The sequence below is a fragment of the Panthera leo genome, chromosome D3, assembly GCF_018350215.1.
Source record: "Panthera leo isolate Ple1 chromosome D3, P.leo_Ple1_pat1.1, whole genome shotgun sequence".
Classification (NCBI taxonomy): Eukaryota; Metazoa; Chordata; class Mammalia; order Carnivora; family Felidae; genus Panthera; species Panthera leo.
The window spans coordinates 29,889,128-29,913,823 of NC_056690.1; the positions used below are offsets into that span (position 1 = coordinate 29,889,128).

The following is a 24,696-nucleotide window of genomic DNA, read 5'->3' on the forward strand; positions in this document are numbered from 1 at the left end:
TTAGGTGAGCAGACCACACGGATCTCCCGAAGCGTTCAGCCTGGGTGTTCCTCCCACCTCTGCCCCCTGTGACTGAACCCTCTCTTGGTCCCCAAATGACCATTATTCTGGAACCTCACCCTGAACCCTCTACTCCCCTGCTATAGGACCTCATGTGTCTACAGGTGGTTATACCTAACCCCTCCTCCTATCTTCCTGCCCTGTCCCTTCACACATTGCCAGACTCATCGTAGAGATGGGGTGACATTGCTCTTGGGTTTTCAAACCATTAGTGATGCCGTGACCTTGGAAAGAAGTTACAAACCCTTACCCCTGACTGCCTAGGGACCCCCACTTGGCTTCCTATTTCCAGCAGTGCTGCTTTCTCAAAGGGGGCTCTCAGAGCTCCCTTGGTTGCTGGTATCTTCAGGTCTTTGAGGGCCTGACTGACGATGGAGGGTAGAGGGGGAGTGGGTTCACATCTGCAAGTCTGTGGTGCCTTCTCCTGTCTAGCAGCCCTGGAAGGGATGCCACACTCAACTGAGCAAATGCTCATGGTGCACCTCATGACAATGTGTACTGGTCTCAAAGTGACAGGAATGGGTGTTGTCAAGGGCAATGGTCTGCGTCTAACCAATTCAGCCAGACAACCAGGCCCTGCTTCTGTGAGCCATACACAAAGGCCTGGTCTACAGGAGTTCTGCTCCCTGCAGCCCCAGAGCAGGTCAGCCTGAAGCCACTGAAGCAGGTCAGCCACCTCCCTGACCTCAAGGGCAGGAGGTGCAGTCTCAAGGAGCACATTAGGCTGTTCTGGACGGAGTGGGCCTCATCTCTTCCCGTCCTCCTCGCTCCTGCAGCCACCTTGGAAGTAGCAGGAGGCTTGGATGCTGTTGGTTGGTATGAGATGAAGAGACCCAGAAGGCAGACTTGTTTCGAATGCCAAGGAGATTCATACACAACGGACAATTGCAGAGAAAAATGAATGAACCTTTTATGATTAGCCCTGTTTGGGGCTGAAACCTTAGTGCAGAATTCTAGTAAGGAAGGAACAGGTGGTTTGGGCTTAAAGCCGAAGGTACAGTTTCTGTCCCCCTAAGTCCCTCTGGCCATCTACCTGGGCTGCTTGTGTGTGTGTGTGTGTGGGGGGGGCTCCTAGAGCAGAAGGGAGTTGGGTCACCTTCCCATGGAGAAGGCCCTGGGTCCGCTCACTATTGACAAGGTGGCAGAGCAGTCAGAGCCCTGTGCCAGGGACACTATCCACTAGCAGATGTGGCCTTGTGAGTGCCCCAGAATCTGACCACAGCAAGAGGGGAGGGAGGAGGAACACCAGCATTCTGGAAGCACCTCTTTCCCTGTGACACTCCCAGCAGCCGTACTACACCTTCCTGGGAGCCTGCCTCCAGGGGCAGCCTTCCGGATGATGATGTGTCACCACGTCACTGCCTATTCTCTTTGAACTTCTTGAATGGTTTCCCAGTGTTCCAGGGACACGAGGAGTGGCTCTTTGGGATCTCCCCAAAGAGGGAGGCTGGAGGGTGCAGCATTTGCTTGGAATGCTGGGTGAAGTCACAGGTTTATTCACGGAAGCTCTGCTCAGAGCCTTGTTATATTCTAGTGTGAACTGTGAATCTAGTACCCAGATAGACAACGTGCAAAATAGTTCTGACCCGCCCTTCATGAAGGTGTTCCACCACACAGCTTGGAAAGCTATTTTTCCGAGCTCCCGTGTGGTGGAGCATGGGCAGGAGTGGCATATTCAACACGTGGTTGCCTAATGTGAGTGCTCCTCTGTGGGGACTGGGGTGGTGGTGATGGGGCACGGGAAGGACATTAGGCGGAGGGCTGTTTGGTTTATGGATTATCTTCTAAATCACGCAGATGGGGGCGCCTAGGTGGCTCAGTCGGTTGAGTGTCCGACTTCGGCTCAGGTCATGATCTTGCTGTCTGTGAGTTTGAGCCCCCGCATCGGGCTCTGTGCTGACAGCTCAGAGCCTGGAGCCTGCTTTGGATTCTGTGTCTCCCTCTCTCTCTGCCCCTCCCCCGCTCATGCTCTGTCTCTCTGTCAAAAATAAATAAACATTAAATCACGCAGATGGCTTCAGTGGGGCTCCCTGCAGTTCACCCTGGGAAGTGACTGGCCTGCCTCTGTTTGAGACAGTAAAGGCTTGAGAACAGGAATTGGAAGAGGCCCTGGGAGGCTGCCAGGGTCGCATACACCACACACAGACCTGCTCAGAGCCACCGTGTGACCCCAAAAAATGGGCTGCAGGGAAGGCCAAGGTCCAGTGAGGACTTCTTTCAGCCCTGTCTCCTCCACCAGGCCTCCCTCCTATGACACCTGCCTGGGATAACAGGCAGTTGGTGCCTTCCTTTCTTCCTTGCAGACATCAGGGACGCTACCTACTTGTGCTACCTTGCTGTCTGTTACACATACTGAATTATGACGTGAGCCTCAGACTGAGCTTGATCCCCCTTTCCACACTTGGTGGCCTCCCTACAGGCACCACCGTGGTGTGTGCAGAAGGAAGAGGAGGGGCGGGGAGACCAGGAAGGGCAGTGAGGACGCCATAACCCTCTGATACCAGGGAAAGGTCCTGAGCTGCTTGCTCTGGAGAAGGCAAAATACATTTTAATGATTTCTGTGGCCCCAAGGGCAACTGTGTGAGCCTGGCAAGGGATGGCGGGGCTGTCATACAAAGTAGGCAGCCAGGGCTGACATCTTGTCCTTTGGCCGCCTGGCACTGGGCTTCACTGTGGGCCGACGGCCCCGGGCCCGCCCCCGGCCCTGCCTCCTTCCTGGCCCGCCACGGTGCATGGGGTGGCAGGAGGCCGCGTGCTTCAGCTCCACTAGCTCTTGGAAGATGGGGTCGCAGAAGACACAGCCCGTGTGCTGTGTCTCGTCGCCTGGGAGCGGGGACTTGGCCTTGTTGAAGTCCACAGCCAGCAGGGCAGCCTCACAGGTGCTGCAGGTGTCGACGGACACTCGCACGCGGTAGGCGTTCTCGAAGCAGTGTGCCACCACATTGCACTTGTTGCAGGCCACCTTCCACTTGGGGCCTGAGGTGGGGTCCAGCACCAGCACGCCGCTCTCGCATTCCACGCACTGGCCGATGCCCAGCATGCTAAGCGAGTGTTGGCAGGTGGGGTGTGTGCACTCGTTGCAGCCCATGCCTGGTGGGGAGGGGGCAGCCCATGATGCACACCAACCCCCACCCTGTGCTGTGTCCCCCCCCCCCCAACCCCCCGGCTGCCACCTCCCAGGGGGTCTTCTCCTAGGGCCTCATGGTCCAGATCCGTCATCCCAGCAAAAAGTGTTCCTTGCTCACCCTGGGTCTGGATTCCCCCACTGCCCTTGCCCCTGCTTCTCTGCTTATCTAAAACCTCCTCAACCTGTGAGTGTCACTCCCCCTCCCCCCATCATTTCCAGAAGGCCTTCCTGGTGGCCTCCGGCCAGGTCCATTCCCCCTCTTCACTTTGCTTCCACAGCCAATTCCCATCAGCTCCATGTGGCTCCTGTGCTGCTGGGTCACACGGAGCCATTGGCTGCCCTGAAAGATGCTGGAGGGCAGGGAAGGGCCTCAGTAACCCTAGTAGCCCAAATGCAGGCTGTCCCTGCCTCACAGGTGAGGCTTGAGTCAGGAAGGGTGAATTGAGACCCCTGAGGGTTCCCTAGACCCCTTGATGAATGTGGGTAGATGCCTTTTGCTGTACCTCATTCCTGTCTGTAGCATGGGGTGAACACGCTGGGCCCTGTACCTCCTCTAGACTCTTGGCTCAGTGCTGTTGGTGCCTCCCACTACTCACCCCTACCCATGCACATGTCTCTCCTTTCCCCAGTACTGACTGTAAGGATAGAGAACGGAGGTAGACGCTGACTGAGAGTGCACCCCTTGCCAGGTGGGGCCCCCCAACCTGCTGCATCTTCTCACTCAACCTATCCCAGGAGAGGGCACGGCATGCCTACTGCCCAGATCCCGAGTGAGTGGATTACAGTTGCCCTCTCAATTATGACCAGGACAGAGAGTGGCAGACTGGCTGGCTCCGCCTCAGCAGTGCCCAAGTACACCTCAGGTCTCCTGTTCCTGAGCCGGTGAGTCCAGCCATAGTGTGGGGGCAGGGCAGGGGCTGGACAGGCACCACAGACATCCAGGGGGGACGGGGCAGCCTGTCTTGGGAGGGAGCGATTGAGGCCAAGAGACGGGGCACTCACCTTTCTTCATGTCTCGGAAGGGCGGGTGATTGGCGCAATAGGGGCACAGTGGGTAGCTCTTGCCCCTAGAGCCTGAGGACCACAGGACCAGCTCGAAGTCATCCAGTGGGCACCGGAGCTCCTTGTAGAGCTTGATGGTGCCATTCTGGGGGAGGGTGTAGGTCTCGTCGCAGTGGGAGCAGTGCAGGCGGCTGGGCTTGGCCTGCAGAAACACCAGGGAAGAGGCTCAGGGTCACTGAGGCCACCCTGCTCTCTGGCCTGGCCTCACTTTCCTAATACAGAAGTAACAGGTGACATGTAGTATATAATGTATATAACATGATACATAAGACAGAATATGCAGCACTGTAATGTGTATGTAGTACATAATATATGATACACACAGAAAATCTAACGTGTATAGAAAACACATAATGTGTTACGTATGTCACACATGTAGAATACATTATGTTTACATATTAATTATGTATTATGTATGCATAACACATAATACATATGTATACTTATGTACACAACAGAGACATATGTAGTAATATATGTGCAATACGTAATACATAATATGTAACCCATAACACATGATGCATAATGTGTAACACACGGAATATGCATATAATGTGTAACTTGTAACATGTAACACAATACGTAATGCATAATGTGTAGCATGTTGCCAGGCAAGGACCTCTCAGGCAAGGACCCATAGCCATGAGTCTTAGGACACTTGCTCCAGGCATGGAGAAAGGTAGTTCTAGAACCCCTGCATGCGTATTAATGCCCAGGATAGCAAATAATGTGTTGTTAGGAAAAAATGGACAATGTGTTTAAGAGCCCCCACAGCTCACATGTTCCTGGGGTCAAGGGGAAACTGTGGGTGTCTGTTGGCAAGGCTGCAGTAGGCCTCTCATTCTTGTGTGGCAGCCAGAACAATGATTTATGACTAAGGATAAGGCAGAGGTCTACAGTGGTGACAGGACTTGCCCAGGTCTGTACACAAGGGTGCTGTAGGCCAGATGGGGTGGTCACAGCCCTTCACCCTCATTTACCTGAATGTACTTCATGAACCGGTGGCACTTCCCACAGCGGGAGAGGGGCTTGCCCGTGGCCGCCAGGGGCGAAAAAGACACCTCCATCAGTTCGTCCATGCCTGAAAGCAAGCAGCGCAGGGAAGAGTCACATCCTCCTAGCCTCTGGCAGCCCACCTCAGACACGTGCACGGAGGGGGAGGCCACAGCAAGCATCTGAATAAATGCGTCTCTATCCCTGAGGTGCTAGGGTAACAGGAACAGCAGGGCTGCGGCCTCATGTGTCACATGAGCCGGGTGCCTCGTGTATGGTGTTAAGATGAGTGCTCTTGGGTCAACTGAGTGACTCAGTCGGTTAAGTGTCTAGCTCTTGGTTTCGGCTCAGGTCATGATCTCAATAGTTTGTGGTTTTGAGCCCTGCGTCGGGCTCTGCGCTGACAATGTGGAATCAGCTTAGGATTCTTTCTCCCTGTCTCTCTGCCCCTCCCCTGCTCGTGCTTTCTCTCTCAAAAATAACTTATTAAAAAATATCTTGTTAAAACACAACTTATTAAAAAATACTATTAAAAAAAAAGCCCGCTCTTTAACCCCAACGATGGTCCAGCAATGAGATGTTATTGCCCTGTCCTCCCAAAGGAGCCCCGGAGCCCAAATCTGGACACTGGTCCCACACGGCTGGGGCAGCCCTGGCCCAGGGGCCTCTGGCACAGGGGTAGGGAAGAGGTGGGCTCACCGGCAATGGAGTCCACGAAGTAGTGGAACTTTCTCTTGAAGACATCCAGGGTGTGGCCCAGGACTTGCCGGTAGTCAGCTTTGCCCTGGGCGATCAGGTTCAGCTGCTTCTCGACTGCACTGCGGATGGTGGGGAGCACCAGCTCTGCGTCTGCAAGTGGGGGAGTGCTGCTGTGAGCACTCGCACTGGGGAGCTGTGGCTGCTCCCACCAGCTCAGGCTGCAGTCCTGTGGTCCCACGCCTTTCCTGATCTCCTACCCGGAAAATCCAATGTCGAGTGGCCAGGGGCCACTGTCTCCAAGACAGGAGCATCCTGTCTCCAAGACTGTGTCACAGTTCCTGGAAGTCCTCAGGCCAGGTCTGTGCCCTGCCATCTCCCCTAAGACCCTTGGAACCTCTCTGGGACAGAGCAAAGAGCTCTGCAAGGAGGACCCAGACCCCATCCGGAGCTGGTCTGTGGGGAAAAGCCCCTCGAGCCTCCTCTCTTGGAACCTTTGCACTTGTCCATTCATCCATCCACCACACAGAGACCCTGCTGGGGCACGTCCGGGGCCGGGCGGGGGGGGGGTGACAATGTAGCACTGTTTCAGTGGGAGTTGACCTGCCACAGGGCCATGGCCTGTCAGAGGCTGGGGGCTGATGAATGCAGAGCTGCAGCCCAGGCCAAAGTCAGGGAGCAACAGCCAGCCAGACTCATCAATCTCTTTTCTTTTTAAAAATTTTTTTTGAATGTTTATTCATTTTTGAGAGAGAGAGAGAGAGAGAGAGAGAGAGAGAGACACACACACACACACACACACACACAGAGTATGAGCAGGGTAGGGGCAGAGAGAAGAAGCAGGCTCCAGGCTCTGAGCTGTCAGCATAGAGCCCGACATGGGGCTTGAACTCACGAACCGTGAGATCATGACCTGAGCTGAAGTCTGACACTCAACCGACTGAGCCACCCAGGTGCCCCACGGACTCACCAATCTTGTAGTAGCCATGCACCAGGACGATGCCAAGGTTGGTGGGTTTGAGTCGGCGCCCGCTCTCCACAGTGACGTAGTTGCGCTGGCAGATGTTGTTGATGTGCACGGGGATGCTGGCGTCTGTCCCTGAAACACATAGTAACACATATCAAGTGTTCCATAGCAGGCTCCCCATCAGACCGTAGGCTCCACCTTTGCTCCCACTCACCATGGGGACCCTGGTTCTCAGCCCCCTCACCTCTGTTTTTGGCTAGCACTGTGCTGGACACCACACCATGCGTTTTGAGAATGGTCTTGTGAATCCAAAAATGGCCCTCCCAGCGCCGGGCGCTTAATTCCCCTCTACAAACAACAGAGGCTCACGGAGGTTAAGGAACTCTGCCAAGGTCATGGGAGCTCAGTCTGCCTGCCCCTCACATTTGGTAAATGCGGTCCTTGACCTCTCCCTGCCTCAATTCTGAGACATCTACCCCTTCCAGAAACAGGGCTCAAGACCCCTGAACACGGAGGAACTCCCATGCTCGCTGCCAAATCGTCCCCTCTGAAACCTGCTCAGAACTGCCCACTTTCCAGCTCCCAGGTCCCTTGTGATTAGTTTCCAGGATGGCACCTCCCCTAGAGACTTCAGGGTCACCTGGCACTGCCAGATGCTGCCTTTACTGCTCCCCCGTGCTGAGGAGCCTCCTCAGATGGTGCTTAGAGGCTATGGAGGCCATTGAGGTACCGCACTGGAAGGACAATGCTGGGATTAGGATCTAAGCCCCAGCACACTCCCCGCTGTGCCCACTGCATTCTTGCCACTGCCAGAGCAGCAGCCCTTGCCAGTTCCTTTTCACACAGCCCTGGGGGCTCCTGGTTAACAGGGCTGCCCAGGGCCGCTGTCTTGTTCAGAAGGTCACAGGAGCCCTTTTCACGGGCTCATTTTGGTTATGGGATCTGGGCTGCTGTCCAGTATGTGGCTGCAGGGAGCCATGGATGTCTTGTCAATGGGGAAGTACAGAGGATGCTGGGGGAGCAGCACCCACACACCACTGTCACCAAACCCAGGTGAGACGTTCCCTGACAGTCACCTGTCACAACTGTTAGTGACAGAACAAGACTCAGGCACAGCACCCTGGATTGTTCTGGCCCTCCAGAGCTGGGTCAGCTGGTGCAGCACATCAAACAACAGGCAGTTCCCATTAGAGTGAACATTGCCTGGGGAGCTGGCCACACCCTGGGCTGCAGTTACTAGGTGCTGGGCACGGAAGAGTCACTGAGCAGGTCTGGACCTGCTCCTGGGATGGAAACCCTCAGGCCCGGGGCCTGGGTGGGCAAGAGGGTGGGTGCACCCACCTATGCCGTGCTTCTCCATGAGTGTGATGAGCTCGGCCTCTGTCAGGTAGTCGGGCGGGTTCGTCTGCTTCTCCAGCATCTTTATTTCACTCACAGCAAAAGTGTCGCCCCTCTGGCAGGTGGGCAGGCTCTCCTCCAGAGGCACACTCTGCCAGGGCATGATCTCCGTGAAGCCTGGAGGGACAGGGTGCTGCCACTTAGGGTCCCGTCCCAGGCAGCCCAGGCCCAAGACCCTGGGCCTCCCTCCCCAGGTTCAATGGAGAATGTTCCGTCTGTCTGTGGAGGTGAGGGAGGAGCCAGTCTGGCCCTGCAGTTTTACCTGGAGAGATGACGGTCTTCCCTGTGCAGGTGAAGTGCTCAGGCCCAATACGGAAGGAAATGGTGCTCTGGAGGTACTTGCAGTCGTAGCTAACTGTGGCGATGAAATGCCTGGTGATGTACTCATAGAGCCGCCACGCCTCACTGCCTGCAGCAGGCAAGGAAGTTGGTTACTGTCCAGAAGCTCTGGCTCTAAAGACCCCCAGCACTCTCATTCAGGCGGCAGGGCCCTGGCCATCAGCACAGAATGCCAGGGCTAGCCTGCACTGAAGCTGGAGAGAGGAGTAGGAAATGCGCAGGAAGGGAAAGTGAGTATCCTGTGCTGTGGTGGTTCCTACACAGTTACAGCTCCGACCTCTGCTTCCAGGTGGGACTGCTCTTCAGGGCCTGGTATGTTCTTAGTTGGTGACTGCAAGCTTGGGTGGTGCACAGTGGCTCCTGTCTCTACCTGCACGGTTCTCCCTTTCCCTGCCTCCTCCCAGTACACAGGCCCTCACACTGCCTTGGTCGGGTGGGAAGCAGGAGGCACACCCAGTGGTTGGGCCCCAGCACTCCCTGTCTTGGTCCCGTCCTGTCCCCTCCTTGCCCATCTGCCTCACCCTCCTGCCTCCTACGAGCAGCCACCTGCACCTGCACTCAGGCATACCACCCCACACTTGCTGCCACCACTTCTCCTCTGTCTTGCCCCATGGTAACAGAACACAACCTTCAGGTGACCCTCTGTGCCACAGCTGGGGGCAGGTGGGGGAGGGAGCCCCCACACTGCCAACGGGGCCCGACACTGTCCTAAGGTGCCACATGACTATAGCTTCCCACCCAGAAACTTGGTGTGTGTGTTTGAGTGAGTGTGCGAGTGTTGGGGGGAGTGCCTGATACCTAATTCAGCCTCTGTGGCAGACCTCATGGGGGTGATGGGGGGATGGTCACCAGCATCATGGCCTTTCCGTGGGCGGTTGATACCTTCTGTTAACAACCGCTTCACCTGAGGGAGAAAAGACAAAGCAGTGAGTATGGGCATAGCTGACTTCCCACAGGGAGGAGCCAGCACTAGTTCTGGGTTTGGCCAAAGTGCCTGGGAACAAGGGTGTGCGGTGGCTCTGCTCACCGTGTCGGCCCAGTAGGGGTGGTTGGCCTGCTGCCGCAGAGGGCCCTTCAGGTCAAAGTTCTCAGGGTAGTGCGTGGTCTCAGTCCGCGGGTAGCTGATGTAGCCTTGTGTGTAGAGCCGCTCGGCGGTCTGCATGGCATGTTGTGGCCCCATGCCTGTGAGGGATGGGAGGCTCAGTGGGCCAGAATGCTGGGGATGGCTGGGTCCCTGCTAATGGGCCTGGGCACTCAGCCTCCCCATCAAAGGCGGCCAGGGCCTCCTGGCAGGTGGAGGTGGTTCTGAGTGGGCACAGCTAGAGCACAGAGCTGCTGGCCAGGCCACTGTGCCCATACAGCCTTACCTGAGGCCGAGGTCCTGAACCTGTAAAGGTGGGCCCAGGACAGGGATGCTCCACAGTGTCACCCTCATAACACTAGTGGCTATGCTGATTAAATGTGGCCTGCAAAGTGCTGCTCTCTCACATTCTGGCCATGGAGTGCAACTGTGCCTCAGCATCTGCTGATGTCCCACTATGACTGCAGAATTAGCACACTCCCCCTGTTCTGAGCTCCGTGGGTGTTTCTGTCCTCGTGGCACTCCAGGACTACTGAGGGAAGGCAGCAGAGGCTGCTACTCAGCTATTAGCCACTCAATGTCATCACTGCCCTCCGAGGATCCCTGAAGGTGCTGTTCTGAGGACACTGGCTAAGGTTTCCCCAGGCTGCAGAGGCACCAGTGCCTTGAGGCCAACAGCTGTCAGAGACAGCCAACTTTCCAGTCAAAACCCCTTCTTCCTCCTGGGGCAACAAGGCTCAGAGACATTACATCAACACTGGTCACACTGGCCCCTGCAGGACATTAGCCTGGGGCATTAACCTCCCACCCCTGGCCTCTCTCCCTACACCAGGGAAGCTACTCTGGGGTGCTAAAGTCAGGACATCTCTCTTGGGTAGTGGCAGTCATTACCACTGCTGCTGTTATGATACACCATTACAATAATTTAATCCTTTTAGAACAATCAGCCCTGAGAGATGGTCACAATGGCTGCTGTTTTCTTGTGAGAAAACCAAGGCTCCAGGACAAGAAAGAAAGTAGCCAAGCTGACACTGGACCAGAGTTTGGGTCCAGGGCTGGAATTCCATGGTCTAATGCCTCTGAGGGGACTCCACTGTGCCAGTGACACACAGGCCTGCCCTATAGGTGGTCCCTGACCATGGCCTTCCATGTGTTTGGCCCTGGCAGCAGCTGCATGGATGTTCAATAATATGGTCTGTTTTCCCCACATAAGTCCAAAGGGGCTGTTGCATATTAACCAATAATCTTCCAAAATGGAATCCTCTCTCGTGTTTGTCAGTTTGTTATTACTTATTTCCACTCTGGAAATGAAATCCGCATGAGGCATAGATTCCCACTAAGCCTCGAATGACACTGCAGGTGACCTGTGGCTTGACATAGGTGAGCATGAGGCACTCAGCACAGGTGCACACGGTGGGGGTGTGGCGGGGGGGAGGAGGGGAAGGGGGCACTCAGCACAAGCGCGCATGAAGGGAGTGTGAGAGTCAGCATCACCCTGGAAGCCCAGGCACTGCACCAGGGCTGAATGGTCACCGCATGCCTGCTCCAAGCCCTTCGGGGGCTTTAGAGGAATGCCCCTACGTACCCAGAGAAGAGCTAGCTACTCGCAGCATCTCCACAGTGTTCAGGGCAAGGGGCCTCTGCTTGGCCTTCTCTTTCCGGCTTGTGGCCTCCACCTAGAAGACAGAACAGATTCCGGGATTTGGGGTAGTGGGGAAAAGAGGCCATAATAGAGAATCAGGAGGTATGGGCAAAGGGTCTGGTTTCATTCATTTGGTCTCCCTGCTTCTCAATTTCACTTATCACAGTGGTCTCAAGACTTGAATATTTATTTAGGCCAAGGAAGGGAAAAAGAAAGAAAATTCTTTCCGAGAGAACTTTCTAGGGAAAGAGAAAACTTGGAGAAACGGGGAAGAGCCAAGAGGAAGGGCTGCAAATTCAAACTCCTACGGGAGCCAGTGGCAGCCAGGCCATGGGGATGGCAGGTGAGGGCTGGAGCAGGCCACGGAGTGCAGGCCTGTCTCGGGGGCAGTCAGGTGCCCTCACTGCACCTGAGTGCTTCCACCAGGGCCTACCAGTATTGCTGCATCTTCCAGTTCATCAGCAAAAGCTGCAAATCAGGACTTTCATGCGAAATCTCGTGACTTTCAAATGTTGGTGACCATTTGAAACGTTTATAAACGTTGAGGCAGTTTAGATAAAATACTAGGCAGCTTCCAACTCTGGGCAGAACAGTTGTTAGAAAAGAGGACTCTGTCTTGCCTGGGACAAAAACAATCCAAACTCAACTCCAATGCCTCGTCTCTCCCAATCCCATGGAGACCTGGCCAAGGCAGTGCCTTCTGAATTCCAGACAGACCAATGTGGGGGGTTAATTTGGGACAAAATGGGTACATGCTTCAGTGGAGGCTTAGGATCACTAGGGTCGAGATCTGGAGATGATGGCAGTGAGTCTCTTGAGGAACATGGTCAAGGATAAAAGCATGAGGCAGCTTTGGAGGAAGTTCTAGAAGCCTGAGTCAACTGCATGGGTGAGTAGAGAGCACCCAAGGAAGGCTGGAAAAGGACAAGAGAAGGTGATTGAAGGAGGCCAGGCTGTGCCTCCATGACTCTGGTAGCTGTTACTGCTGTGGACCTCTGTAATGGCGGCAGAACTACCTCCATCCCAGGTAGGCAGCCCCTTGCCAGGTGGTGTCACCCTTTTCCTAAAGGTCAAGCACATGTCCCTCAAATTCATAAAAACCCTGAGTAGGAAACACAGCACCATAAAGGCCATGAAAGCTGACTGAGGTTGGGATCCCATGTTAGCTGTGTGACCTTGGGCAGGTTCACTGACGTGCACACAGGTCCCTCCAGAGTTGTTAGCATTTAGAGATCACAGAAAGGGGACATCTGTGTGAAATGGAATCCTGACAAAAGGGGATAATGCCTGTGGGGCCTGGCAGGTCATGGGCATGGGGCGGTGCCCGGAACAGGGTAGGTATGCGGCACACTGGTTACTGCAAGCAGTTCTGTAACCTTTCTTCTTTCCAAAAGATGTCTGTGTTTCAAAGAGGGACAGAAAGATGGGACCCTGGGCCACAAGCTACTCTTCCGGCCAGAGGCTTCCAAGGTCTACTCCCAGCCAGAGCGAACGTGACAGATGTGGGTGGGGCAGGCCCACCTGGGCTTCCTTCTCCAGCTTTGTCATGTTTAAAAACATCTGTGCGATTTCCCGGTCAAACACTCGCACTCGGTCCCAGTCCAAAAGAAGAGATCTGTCTTTATCGGCATTAACCTGGAGGAAAAAGTATAAAAGGACAAAACAAGAGAGAAAAAATCCAGGTAAGCCCACTGCCAGGAGTGAGAATCAAGATAGATGAAGCTGGTCCTTGTCTGGGAGCAAAATGATCCCAGCCCTAAGGTCTCACAGTCATACCTGTACAGGTGTGCAGGTGTATAGATATGTAGGCTGAGACCCAGCCCCATCCCAAGGGAAGACTGCTCTGACTCCAGGCCTCTCCCCGGAGACCAGGCAGGTGGGAGAGGAGCCGAAAGTCAAGGCTGTATCCTTAAGAAGTGTTAGAAACTCTGTCTTGAATGCCATCCCTGCCCACTAGGTGCAGTTGGTCCATGGGCCCCTAGTCCTACGTCAACCAGACCAGCTCTGTATTATGTTTTAAACCTTATAAGAAGCTCACATGGAGAATTTTATTTGGAGAAAGGGTTCTAAGACTTTAAAAAATTTGAAAGTCAGTGGCCTATAGCCCTCACTCCAGTCCTTGGACCTGACCATCACAGCTGATGGCCCTAGGGGTGACCTTGCCCCACACTGCCAAAGTGGAGTTCATTCCTGCTTACCCAAATTCAATGCATCCAGGCCTAACCTTATCCTGCCTCTCTATGAAGGCTGGGGTCTCTTCCCTGGACACCCCGCAGACCACTCTCTGGCTTCTCTCCTCTGTGTCCTTGGCCTCAGGCCCTTGCATGGCTATGATGATGATGGAAAACTCTCAGAGTCCACAGCCCAAACCTGGAAAGACCCAGTGTGCATAGGGAAAGGAAATCAAACCTTGGCCTGTAGCACCCAGTAGGTCTCTGGTTTGAAGGACTGGATTTTATCATGTCTCTCCACACAGAAGCCCAGGGTAGGGGTTTGACATGGTCCAAAGGAGATAAGGGAGCTGTCTAGATTGCCATATTTTCCCTGGAAGTATTTAGTCTGAAACCTATAAGGAGGAGGAGGCAGAGAAAGATATTCCGGTTATGTATTCACTCCAGACACCATTGTTAACCACCCATGTGAATCCAGCATGGGGCTACTAGTGAGTGCAGGGAGGGGACCAAGGTGGCTTCCCTGCTCAGAAGACAGGGGACAGGGTGAGGTCATGCTCAGCATGGGGGCTGGGAAGGGTGTGTGCAGGCAGAGAGGAATCATTTGTGTGCACACGTGACACAAAACGCAAGAGAGAAGAGCAGAGGTTCTACCCATCACAGGTCTGGGAAGCCCTTCTACTATATTCTATCCCCTCCACCCTCTCCTGAAGACCCACACACTGTAGACAAACACTCTGCTTATCAAGTAGTGGCCTGTGTGGTCTCGTCAGCTAGACAGACAGTTCTTCAGGGGTTTTAGAATGTGGACGTTGGCCTAGTGCTAACCAGGTCCTGGGGTGGCAAACAGGGACCAGAAAGACAGGGGCTCTGGCCAAAGGGAGGGCAGCCAGCACCTGGTGAACGCGCAGCCGATGCGCAGGTCCAGCTCTTGCCGGGCATCCACCGACAGTGCCTCGTTATGGTCGGGCTCGCCCAGGCGGGCCATGGCGGCACAGATGTCTGTGTCCGTGATGGAGCTGAATCTGGCCCGGAACACCGTCTTTTCGCCACCGTGGGTTGGATTCATGATGGGCAGCACGGCATCCAGTACCTGGGGGAGGCAGCCCAGCTGTAACCCACCACTGAGGTCTTTACCTCCTGCTCCACATTTTGCCTGTGAGGCCCGGGGCTGACCCTCAATGTGTGTGACTCCTTCTCCATCCTGCCAGACCCTCCTCTGTCTCCTTCCCTGTCCAAAAGTCTCAGTCTCTCCACAGAATTCCTGCTACATGGCTGCTCTTCCACCCACTGACAAATCTGTTCAAACATCCCCCTTTTTACTACCACCCTTTCTCTCATCCTCTGCTCTCATCCCCGCCCAACCAGCAAATGCTATTGCCATGGGTGCAAGGGAGCTCAGTCACCAAGTCCATCCCACTTGACCCACTTCCCTTCTTTCTAGAGGGCAGAGTGCCAGGAGGGGTAGGTGGAACTTTTGAGAGACTGGAGAAAAGCCAGGGAAGGAAAACAGAGATGAGGTGGAAAAGGCAAACGACAGGAGGGGTAAGGGCGCAGAGGACCCCCATGGTATGGGGCTTAAGAGTGGCGGGGTGGGGGCGGTGGCCCTCTTAGGGCTAAAGCACAGCAGGGGCTTGGAGCCAGACTCACTAAGAAGGCTGTGCTGTGGGAGGGGAGTCACACTGGAGCCTGGCCATGCAGCTTCTTTACAGGGAAGAGGTGCCTTTGTTTCTGAGGGGAGAGAGCCTGGTGAGCTTGCACTCCTCGATGCAAAGGCCCCCCAGGGGAGGAGCAGCCCTGCCGGGGAGGGGCCAGGAGAGGAGTGTCTGGGAAGGGACAGAGCGTGTTTCCTGAGGGTGCTGCGCTGGAACTTGGGGTGCCCTGAGCACCCTCTGCCATGCGGGAAGCATTTCCTGAGCCCCAGGGTGTGCCAGGCCCCAGGTAAGAGCTGGGGACACAGAGGCAGGAGGGTGAGCCTCACTAGGGGACACCTCCAGCCAGGACCAGCGTGGGGGCACCACAGCCATAGATGAGGCAGGCACCTGCTTCCCTGCAGGGAGGGTGGAGACAGGAGGTGGGAGGGTATCTTGGGTGGGGAGAGGACAGTGAAGGCTGGAGGTGAGAAAAGGAGTGAGGAATGTTGTTGAGTGTCAACCAGCCTTGGCCAAAGGTCCCTGAAAGGTGCCCAGTGGCCAGGATGCTGGAAACCAACCCTCTCCTTGAGGCAGATTGATTGGGAAACTCCCATCCACCCAGAAAATTCTGCCCTTTCTGTTTGCTCTCACAGTGTGCCCCAGCAGGGGAAGTAACACTCCTTCACCCTTGGTAGAGTCCATGCATTTGAAAGTGTCTATGGAATTTTCAAAATAGAGGAGGAAAAAAGGCTATTTCTAAGGCAACATGGCTGATTCCCCACTGCAGCCCCAGAATGGGATGACTGCGAGTGAGGTCGGTGGGAAGGTTGGCAGTGAGGACCTCAGTGGGCACCCCTCTTACCTCAAAGCAGATGTTCTCCCCTTCCTTGTCACAGTCCAGCCACAGCACGATGTAGTCGCAGCCTTTGCCTTCCACCTGCCACATAGCACACAGAGACTGGCACCTCCACAGCCCAGCCCTGCAATGCCCACCCATAGTGCTCCTGCCTGGCCCCTGAGCCACAAGTAGGAGGGCCAGTGCTGAGTGGGACCCAGGCTGAGCAGAGGAGCTGGCTGCACTTAGGCTGCCTTAGCCACTTATAGAACTTAGCTTAGAACTCAGTTTTTTGGGCACAAAAAGGTCATTAATGCAATGCTGCACAGAAAAAGGGTTGCAATAAGACTCAATGTTAATAGTGGTTGTCTTAGTGGGATCATAAATGATTTGTTCTTCCTTCTACTTTTTAATATTTTCCATGTGTATGCATTTGTTTTAAAATTAGGAAAACCACCACCAGTGCCAAACAATCTAAAAAACAGAATTTCTGCTCCCCAGGGCTGAGTGACAGGGCTGTCCAGGAGGGCCAGCAAGGGGCGCTCTCAGAAAGGGTTGCAAGGCCAGCCTGGGCATCCAGCAAAGGCCGCCAGGTTCAAAAAAGGGGGAAGGATTCAGGAGGCTTCCTGCAGTGCAGGGGTGGACCTCACCCCTCCCCCCCCCCCCCCCCCCCAGGTGCCTGTGCTCTCGCACGCCCCACGCACCTGCAGGAACTTCACCATGTTCAGCTTGGGGTTAGCTTCCTTCTTCTCTGTTGGGGCTTGGCTGAACAGCTCTGCAGGGTCCACCTTGTCCCACTTGTTGTACTTTCCTACAAACCACAGCCACAGTGACATCTGAATCACACTTCCTGGCTCACAGGGCTTGACCTCTCCAATCGTCATAACCTCAGGAGGATGGTGGTGGTCTCGCCTCAAAAACGGGGAAAAGGAGGCTTGGAGAACCCTTTACCCAGGGCAATCCCAAAATTGGAGGCAGCGCTGCGCCTTCGTTCTCCTAGGCTGGTGAGGTGACACCACACCTTGGCCACCCACAGGAGCCACCACTGGGCCGGGCTGCTGCTGCTCCAACCTCACTTCAGCACAGGCCCTGTGGCTGGAAGTGCCATTCCTGGGCTGGCTCACTTTGCCAGAGCACTGAACTATACCACTCATACCTCTGTCTTCTCTTCCAGCCTGAATTTTTGTAACTCTCCCCCTACATGGCACTGACAGGTGCTCAGGTGATCCCTGTGGGGAATCAATCTTTTGGGCCTCTTATCTGGTACATCCACCTACTTCTCTATTCAGGGCTCAGTGCTTGCATGCTTAGCCCTCCAGCTTTCTTTTAGTCTCCATTTTGTGTAGCCTGGGAGAATAGGGTCAGATAGAGTCAAGTTAAAATTTTTTTTTTATATGTTTTTATTTACTTTTGAGAAAGAGACAGAGTATGAGCAGGGGAGGGTCAGAGAGAGAGAGAGCGAGAGAGAGAGAGCGCGAGCGAGAGGGAGAATCTCAAGCAGGCTCCAGGCTCTGAGGTGTCAGCACAGAGCCTGACGTGTGGCTCAAACTCACGAACCACAAGATCAAGACCTGAGCCGGTCAGATGCTTAACTGACTGAGCCACCCAGGTGCCTCACGTCAAGTTTAAATCCTAGCTCCCCAACTGCCAGCTGGTGATAAAACTCAGTCCAAATGCTTGGCGACACAACTGAATTGATGTCATTGTTGTCACTGAGCAATAGGAAGGAGACCTCGCTGTGTGCTAAGCTCTTTACCTTCACTGTCACACTTAGTCCTCAAACAATCCTGGGAAGTGGATGGCACTGTTGTAAGACCCACTTCACATCTGTGGAACAGAAACTTGTAGAAGCCCCAGTCCCAGCCGACTCTTTGTCAACCACAGGGCCCTGCACCTAGCTCTGTTGGGTACTAATGCTGGCTCTTCCAAGGTGACACAACAATGATACAAGGATGACAATGACAGCCACTGAATGACCACTGGACAATAGTCGCACTCAGCAGGAACCACCTCCCAAATGCCTGCAGAGGCCAGGCCCCCTAAGGTGGGCATTCTCTGCCTCCAGGAAGCACAGGAAGGAGCATAGGGCATGCAGTGACTAAGGGGTGCCTCTGGGATGGGGACCCAGGGGCACTGAGCTCCAAAGCCTGGGTTCTGTGCATGTCACCCAGAGACCCTGTGTCAACCCTCCACAATCTGCTGGCCTTAGGACTCACAGGTTCTGCACAAACTCCTTGCCTGGAGCCCTCCCCTGGCTCCAAATAGACCCAGGGGAGCACTTCGCAGGGCTTCCCTTAGCAGGGTGGAGGGTGGGCAGGGGCATGGGGGGCTTACCCAGGAAATCCAAGGTCATCACATGACCACAGACAGATGTCATCTTGAAGCGGACGGGCTGGCCAGCGAAAGTCCCTGTGTACTCGTGCACTGAGCATGTTCCGTTCAGCCCTTTGCGTGAGGACATGTTTCCTACAGGGCAGAAGTGCAGTGACGGCTGCTCCAGCAAGCCACAACTGCCGTGGAGGCCCCAGGCCCTGGTGCTGCCTCTCGGAGGGCCAGAGTACCCCTTCCCCAGAGTGGTCAGTGATGTTACTGCGGGTAACGGAGTGCTGAGAGGTCATGGATCTCACGGAAAACACCGCTGCTGACCAACCAGTATGGTGTGCTCTCAATGCAGAGCCCTGTGTCTCTGAAGGCCAGGAGCACCCTCTCTGAACACTCTTAAGAGCAGACATTCTTGGGTCCTTTCTCTGCATTTCAGCCTCATTTCTTTCAAACTTTACTCAAAGGTATCCAGGGACCTCATTATCAAATTCCACAATATTCTCATGCTCCCCCCGGACAGCCCCTTGGCTGACCTTTCTTAGCCTCTGGGAAGTGGGCATGTCTTAGCTCTCCCCTCCCTTCTGGAGGGATGCTAGCCCACTGTCCTAGCCAAGGGGAGGTCATGGTGGACATCTGCCATTTCTGGGTACCCAGCATGCAAACACCCTTCCTTTCTGGAGGGAATTCAGAGATGGGAGGGGAAGTAGCACCCCACCAACTATCCCAGTGGCCAGAGTTAGGGTAAGGAACACATGTTCCCTTTCTTAGTGTCCTGGTGTCTCAGGAGGACCGCAGCCAAGGGTCAGCCTAGTGGCTACTCTTGAGTGACATAAGCACACAGGCTGCAGCTGTAGCAGTCATGGGTTGAGGGCAGTGGCAAGGGTCCTGTGGTGACGATGTCCGCGGCATGGCCTCAGACTTAGACTGGGGTCTCAGACTGGAGTCAAATTTAGACAAGGGTGGGGTCTTGGCTCTGTCTTCTTCCTTCCGATGAATTCTCTTTCTGGGTAAGTTACCAGGGCTGGTTGCTATTTATGACCAACAACATGAGAGGCACAGCACTTTGACAGCAGCCTGCCTGGTGTTACGCTGTGAAGAGTGCCTGTACCTTTTTGGAGTCCCAGCCCTGGCTCATACTGGGTACGGCAGTAAATGCATCCCCCAGTGACTGATACCAAGGTACCTCATTAGCACTTGCTATCTTGAACCAAGTCAACTCCAGAGAGCTGGAAAAAGAAAGAAATGACCACGCTCATAGATTCAACCCGCCCCCCCCCCCCCCCCCCACGTGTTGGTCTTCCCTACCTCGAGAGAGGATTTTAGCAATAGATTGGGCCAAGGATGGCTTTTCTGCAACCATGAGCACGGTCCTCATCTTGTCTTAAAGCTGCCAAGGGCTTTGGCCCTTCCCACTCCAGTTTCAGAGAGATGGCAATGAAGTTCAGAAACTGCTCTGCTCTTCTTTTTGGCTCAACACTGCTGTCAGCGCTGACTCCTGAAGAGAAGAAAAGACACGTAGAAAATAGTAATGCTTCTAATGGAATCTATACCCCTAAGAAGGAAATTCACTTTAAAAAACAAAAAACAGGGGTGCCTGGGTGGCTCAGTCGGTCAAGTGCCTGACTCTTGGTCTCAGCTCAGGTCTTGATCTCAGGGTCATAAGTCAAGGCTCTGCACTGGGCACAAAACCTACTTAAAAACAACAACAACAACAACAACAACAACCAAAACACAGGGGTGCCTGGCTGGCTCAGTTGGTAGAGCATGTGACTCTTGATCTCGAGGTCATGAGTTCGAGCCCCGTGTTGGGCATAGTTTACTTAAAAAACAAATAAATAAGCAAAAAGAAACCTGAGGTAAGAAAAAGAAGTTAGGGAAACTTGAAGACACTGAACAAATCAGGGCAATGGAATTGGCTCGGAGATGACCTTGGGGATTTAGGTTCCTTTGGGAGACAGTGACATGGCTCCATGACCTCGGGTCTGTCTTGTCCCCAGATCCATGCTACAAAGGCTTCGGGGCCTTTGGACCTGGGCTGATGGGCTGGAATAGGGCAGATGGCCCTCCTCCCAGGCCATGGTTCTGTTTACTCCTCAGGGCTGAGGGCAGCACCTCCACCTCAGCTGAGCATCAGGATGCCCTGGGACATTTTATAAAATGCAGATGCCCAGGCCACATTCTTCAGGTCTTTCTGATCCACAGCTGGGCGCTGGACCTGAGATCCACTGGCTAGGGAATCCAGTCCCCAGAACTTAATAGCCCCTTGCAATGGGCTCCAATCTACCTTCCTGCCTGCCCCACATAACCTCTAGCATTGCAGACCGTGCTTTTGGCCAATTAAATTGGACACCACTGTCTAAAGAAAAACATATTCTTAAACCTCTGTTCCCGTGCTTGGAATGTACTGCCAAGGCTGGAGAATGCAGCCTGGCCGCATAATGGCTGGGGCTCTAGTGCTAACTCTAAAGAGCTCTTCTAACACCCATGACAGTATGAGTCATTTTCTGCTGTCCCCAGTCCATTACAATGGACTGTGCACTGTGCCACAGTTAGTTACTGCCTCATCTCCCCACCAGCACAGGAGCAGCCTGAGGTCTAGATCACTGCTGGCAACTGTAATAGCTAGTTCCATGACTGATACAGGACATCTAATACCTGCTGGCTAAATAAAAGAAACATGGGCCCTTTCTTTTTTTTAAGCTTATTTACTTATTTTGAGAGAGAGAGAGAGAGAGAGAGAGAGAGCGAGCACATACGCGCACAGGGGAGGGGCAGGGAGGGAGAGAATCCCAAGCAGGCCCATCCTGTCAGCTCAGAGCCCAACGTGGGGCTCGAACTTACCAACTGTGAGATCATGACCCGAACCAAAATCAAGAGTCGAATGCTTAACTGACTGAGCCACCCAGGTGCCCCTGTCTTTTTGATCATTATAGATATGGCCTTGACATTGACAAGTATGACACTGTATTAAAAAAAGCAAAACAAAACACCAAAACCTGTCTTCTACTGAGACAACTGAGCCACCTTCTGGGAGGAAAATTAAAGCTAGACTTCTACTTTATAATTTCCACCAAAACATAGTCTAGATCTAGCAGAAATTTAAGCAAAAAGATGAAACTAGAAAAATACTAGAAGAAAACAACTTTGGTATGAAAGATACCTAAGGATTTCAGAAGCTCAGAAGCACACCTCTTCACGTTTAAAATCATTTGATTTCCTTTCCTGTGAATGGTCTATTCATATTTTTTATCCTTTTTCACCCTAGCTGGATTGCTGTTTTCTTATTTTTAGGAACTGTTAATATAATGAGGAAATTAGCCCTTTGTAGTAGGAGGGCCAGCAACACCCATCACGGCAAATTAGGGGTAAAATGTTTACTGTTTACTCTAACAGTAAGTAGTAGACACTAAGCAAATACTGATTGAATAAATGGCTGCATGTATGAAACAATAATTTTACCTGCAAAGTGAATAATAAAAATACTCTTAGATGTCTAAATTTTAGAACTTTATTTTTTTAGTTTTATTGTTTTTTTGCAAAATTTTCAATGTTTATTTTTGAGAGAGAGAGAGAGACAGAATGCAAGCAGGGGAGGGGCAGAGAGAGAGGGGGACACAGAATCTAAAGCAGGTTCCAGGCTCTGAGCTGTCAGCACAGAGCCTGACCCGGGGCCTGAACTCATGAATTGCAAGATCATAACCAGAGCTGAAGTCAGAGGCTTAACCACCTGAGCCACCCAGGCGCCCCTTAGATGTCTAAGTTTTAAAAACGGACTTTAAATCTGTATGAGTATTACAAGCACTTCTCACTGTTCTTTTTTCCTATGGTGTCAGTTTCTAGAAGTTTCATATTTCTACTATTTCTCTTCACACCTAAGGATCCTAAATACCTTTTCAGTAAATAATTAACAGATTCTTCTCTAAAGATCCCTTTAGAGAGAGGGCACCTGGGTGGCTCAGTTGGGTAAGCATCTGAGTCTTGATCTCTGCTCACATGATCTCACGGTTCGTGAGATCTCACTGTCAGCACAGAGCCTGCTTGGGATTCTCTCTCTCCCTCTGTCTTTGCCTCTCCCCTGCTCATGCTCTCTCTCTCAAAATAAATAAATAAATAAAAACTTAAAAAAAAAAGATCACTTTAGAGAAAAATGTTTTACCCTAGCATCTTCAAAGGGATTACCTCATTCATCCATGGCTAGACAATTGGATGGTGCCAGACAATTGGATGGTGCCCACAAAGGGCTGTCAACATCTGTTCTGATTTCTGGTCACCCGTCCACAGGACAGACTAGTTGTTACTCCCCACTAATACGTGTTGGTCTTTGGTAGTAGTGGCTCTAAAGAAACACACGTTCTAGTTCAACAGTTTATATTTCAGTTCTGCACGAGTACTTTGTGGAAAAAATATGACTTCCTTTAAGGATTCAAAATCATAGAATCCTGGGAAAGGGACCTTGGTGATGATCTGGTACAACCGTCTCAAGGAAGAACAAACTAAGACTCAGAGAAAGGGATTTTCCAAAGGTTACCTGGGAAATTTGAGTTGGGGCTGAAACTCATGCTTCCTTACTTCCAGCCGGGTACCTTTTTTTTTTTTTAATGGCACCAGGGTTCACCTCTTAAAAGCATTCTCCAGTTTTAACTGTGATTAATTTTCTGTGATTATTTGGGACCTATTTTTCCATTAAGGCACACTCAGATTTCAAAAGGGAAGTCAGTAATAGCTGAAAGCAATGGTTTGCAACCTTCATTATACCATTGTTGTGTCATATACCGTCTTAACCTTTCTCCTTTACCAACATTATTATTCACTTAAGTTTTTGCTTTTTTAAAAAACCTTAAATGTACATTTTTAAAAAGGGAAATTGTATAGCCTTGTAGGAACTGAAAGCCTGTAATCAATGGCCAGAACCAGGTTCTTTCCGTAACCTATGTCGTGTATCGGGTTTGGTCTTGTTTTCTGGTAAAGCTGAGCCTAAAGTTCGTTCTCTTATTTCAAAAGGGGAGATCAGCAAGTGCTAAGGCAGTGTTGACAGCAAATACGCAGGTTAGCCTGTTACTACCCTGTCAACTATCAACAGCAATACCACCAATGGTATGTGTCCTTTGGGAGACGCTGTACATAATAAGGTCCTTTCTGCCAGTCTTATAAACAAGTGAACTTGGCTTGGGAGTGGAGGCCTCGCAGGGGTCCAAACAGCATGCAGAGCCCTAGGATTTCCCACCTTAGCAACTTAACCCAATACCCATGGAGTCAGGAAAAGAGGGAAAGAAGACTCCTCCTTTGGAGGCAAACAATTGCTACAAACTGCTACTTTGTTTAATCTTGCAACAGCTTGACAAGGCTGGTTTTGTAATTTTTAAACCACGATTAAACGGAGGTTCAGAACAATCCAGACTAGTGCCAGGTGACCTTTGCCAAGGCTCTGGGGGAACCCAGGGCTAAGTGGCCATCAAGCCCACGTCGGGCTGACTTCTCCACGTCCTGTTCCCTAAGGCTTTGTGCTTTAACACAAATCTTTAGAGGCAAGATTAGGTCACAGTCTTCTTTTTTACCTGTAAGAAATTAGTGCCTCCGGATTCTAGCTGTTTTGTTCACAAAAGGACCTTCCCTCATCTCCATCAACAACTCAGAGAAACACCCGGTTGCCCTCACGACTGAGCCAGGGCCCAGGTAGCGGCGAGTGGAGCGTGCCCTGACTTGGCCCCGACCTCTGCACGGCCTCCCCGACCCTCAGTTTCCCTACTCGTGACAACAGATTCAGACAACAGACCCCACTTAAAAGAACCGCGGACCAGGTTGACGAACGAGAGTATTAACTGCAGCGCCTATTCCTTCCAGGCACCGGACTAAGCACTGGCCTATCATCACCTCCCCGAACCGCTAATGCAAGCTCCGGGGCGGGAAAGAGGCGGCGAGAATGCAAGGAGGTCCTCTCCCAAGCCCCGGGCTTGGGACCCCTGGGCGCCCGGCCAGCATTCGGAAAACGTGCCCCCAAAAGGCCGGCGCTTCCCGCTGCCCCGCGCCGCCCACCGCTCACCCGCCGCGGCTTCCGCCTCAGCTCCCGCTTCAGTTTTCGCTCGGGGAGGGGGGGGGGGTGCGGGGAACTCGGCAACCTTTACTTCCGGGTCCGGCCGCTGCTGGCGTACCTTCGTCTGAATCCCGGTGCGCGCACGTCGGCGTCCGAGAGTTCCGTGGCTCCCACGTTCCGGGAGCATGGTCTCCAGCCAGTCCCTGCTCGCCGCGGTCGGTTGGGGTCCCCAAACTCTCCGACCCAGATCCCTCCTCGCAGCAGTCCTTGGGGGGGTTAATCCCCAAGCCTCCATCCTGACCCCTCCCGGAGGCCTCCCCAAATCCTCCACCTTATTC

General features: G+C 53.0%; 1 protein-coding gene and 1 non-coding gene across 6 annotated transcripts; one reads left to right on the top strand and one right to left on the bottom strand.

Moving 5' to 3' along the window:
• Positions 1-2,586: 2,586 nt before the first annotated feature.
• On the bottom strand, positions 2,587-24,441 carry TOP3B (DNA topoisomerase III beta). Of its 5 annotated transcripts, XM_042910568.1 has the most exons (19): positions 23,883-24,318; positions 22,507-22,663; positions 19,633-19,822; positions 18,340-18,471; positions 16,710-16,816; positions 16,033-16,107; positions 14,433-14,629; positions 13,775-13,931; positions 12,887-13,000; positions 11,309-11,399; positions 9,670-9,824; positions 9,441-9,546; positions 8,566-8,712; positions 8,247-8,420; positions 6,909-7,037; positions 5,942-6,091; positions 5,230-5,330; positions 4,190-4,391; positions 2,587-3,150 (listed from the first exon to the last, which is right to left on the bottom strand). In XM_042910568.1, exons 3-19 carry the CDS (start codon positions 19,700-19,702, stop codon positions 2,669-2,671), a joined length of 2,589 nt encoding a protein of 862 aa, XP_042766502.1. In that variant the 5' UTR covers positions 19,703-19,822; positions 22,507-22,663; positions 23,883-24,318; the 3' UTR covers positions 2,587-2,668. The 5 variants fall into 5 exon arrangements, with proteins under 5 accessions (XP_042766502.1, XP_042766500.1, XP_042766503.1 ...); XM_042910566.1 differs by lacking the exons at positions 22,507-22,663; positions 23,883-24,318 and adding an exon at positions 24,368-24,441; XM_042910569.1 differs by lacking the exon at positions 22,507-22,663 and having other exon boundaries at positions 24,101-24,318.
• On the top strand, positions 20,067-20,139 carry TRNAK-CUU. The gene has a single exon. It is a non-coding gene; the product is annotated as a tRNA-Lys (tRNA).
• Positions 24,442-24,696: the final 255 nt, after the last annotated feature.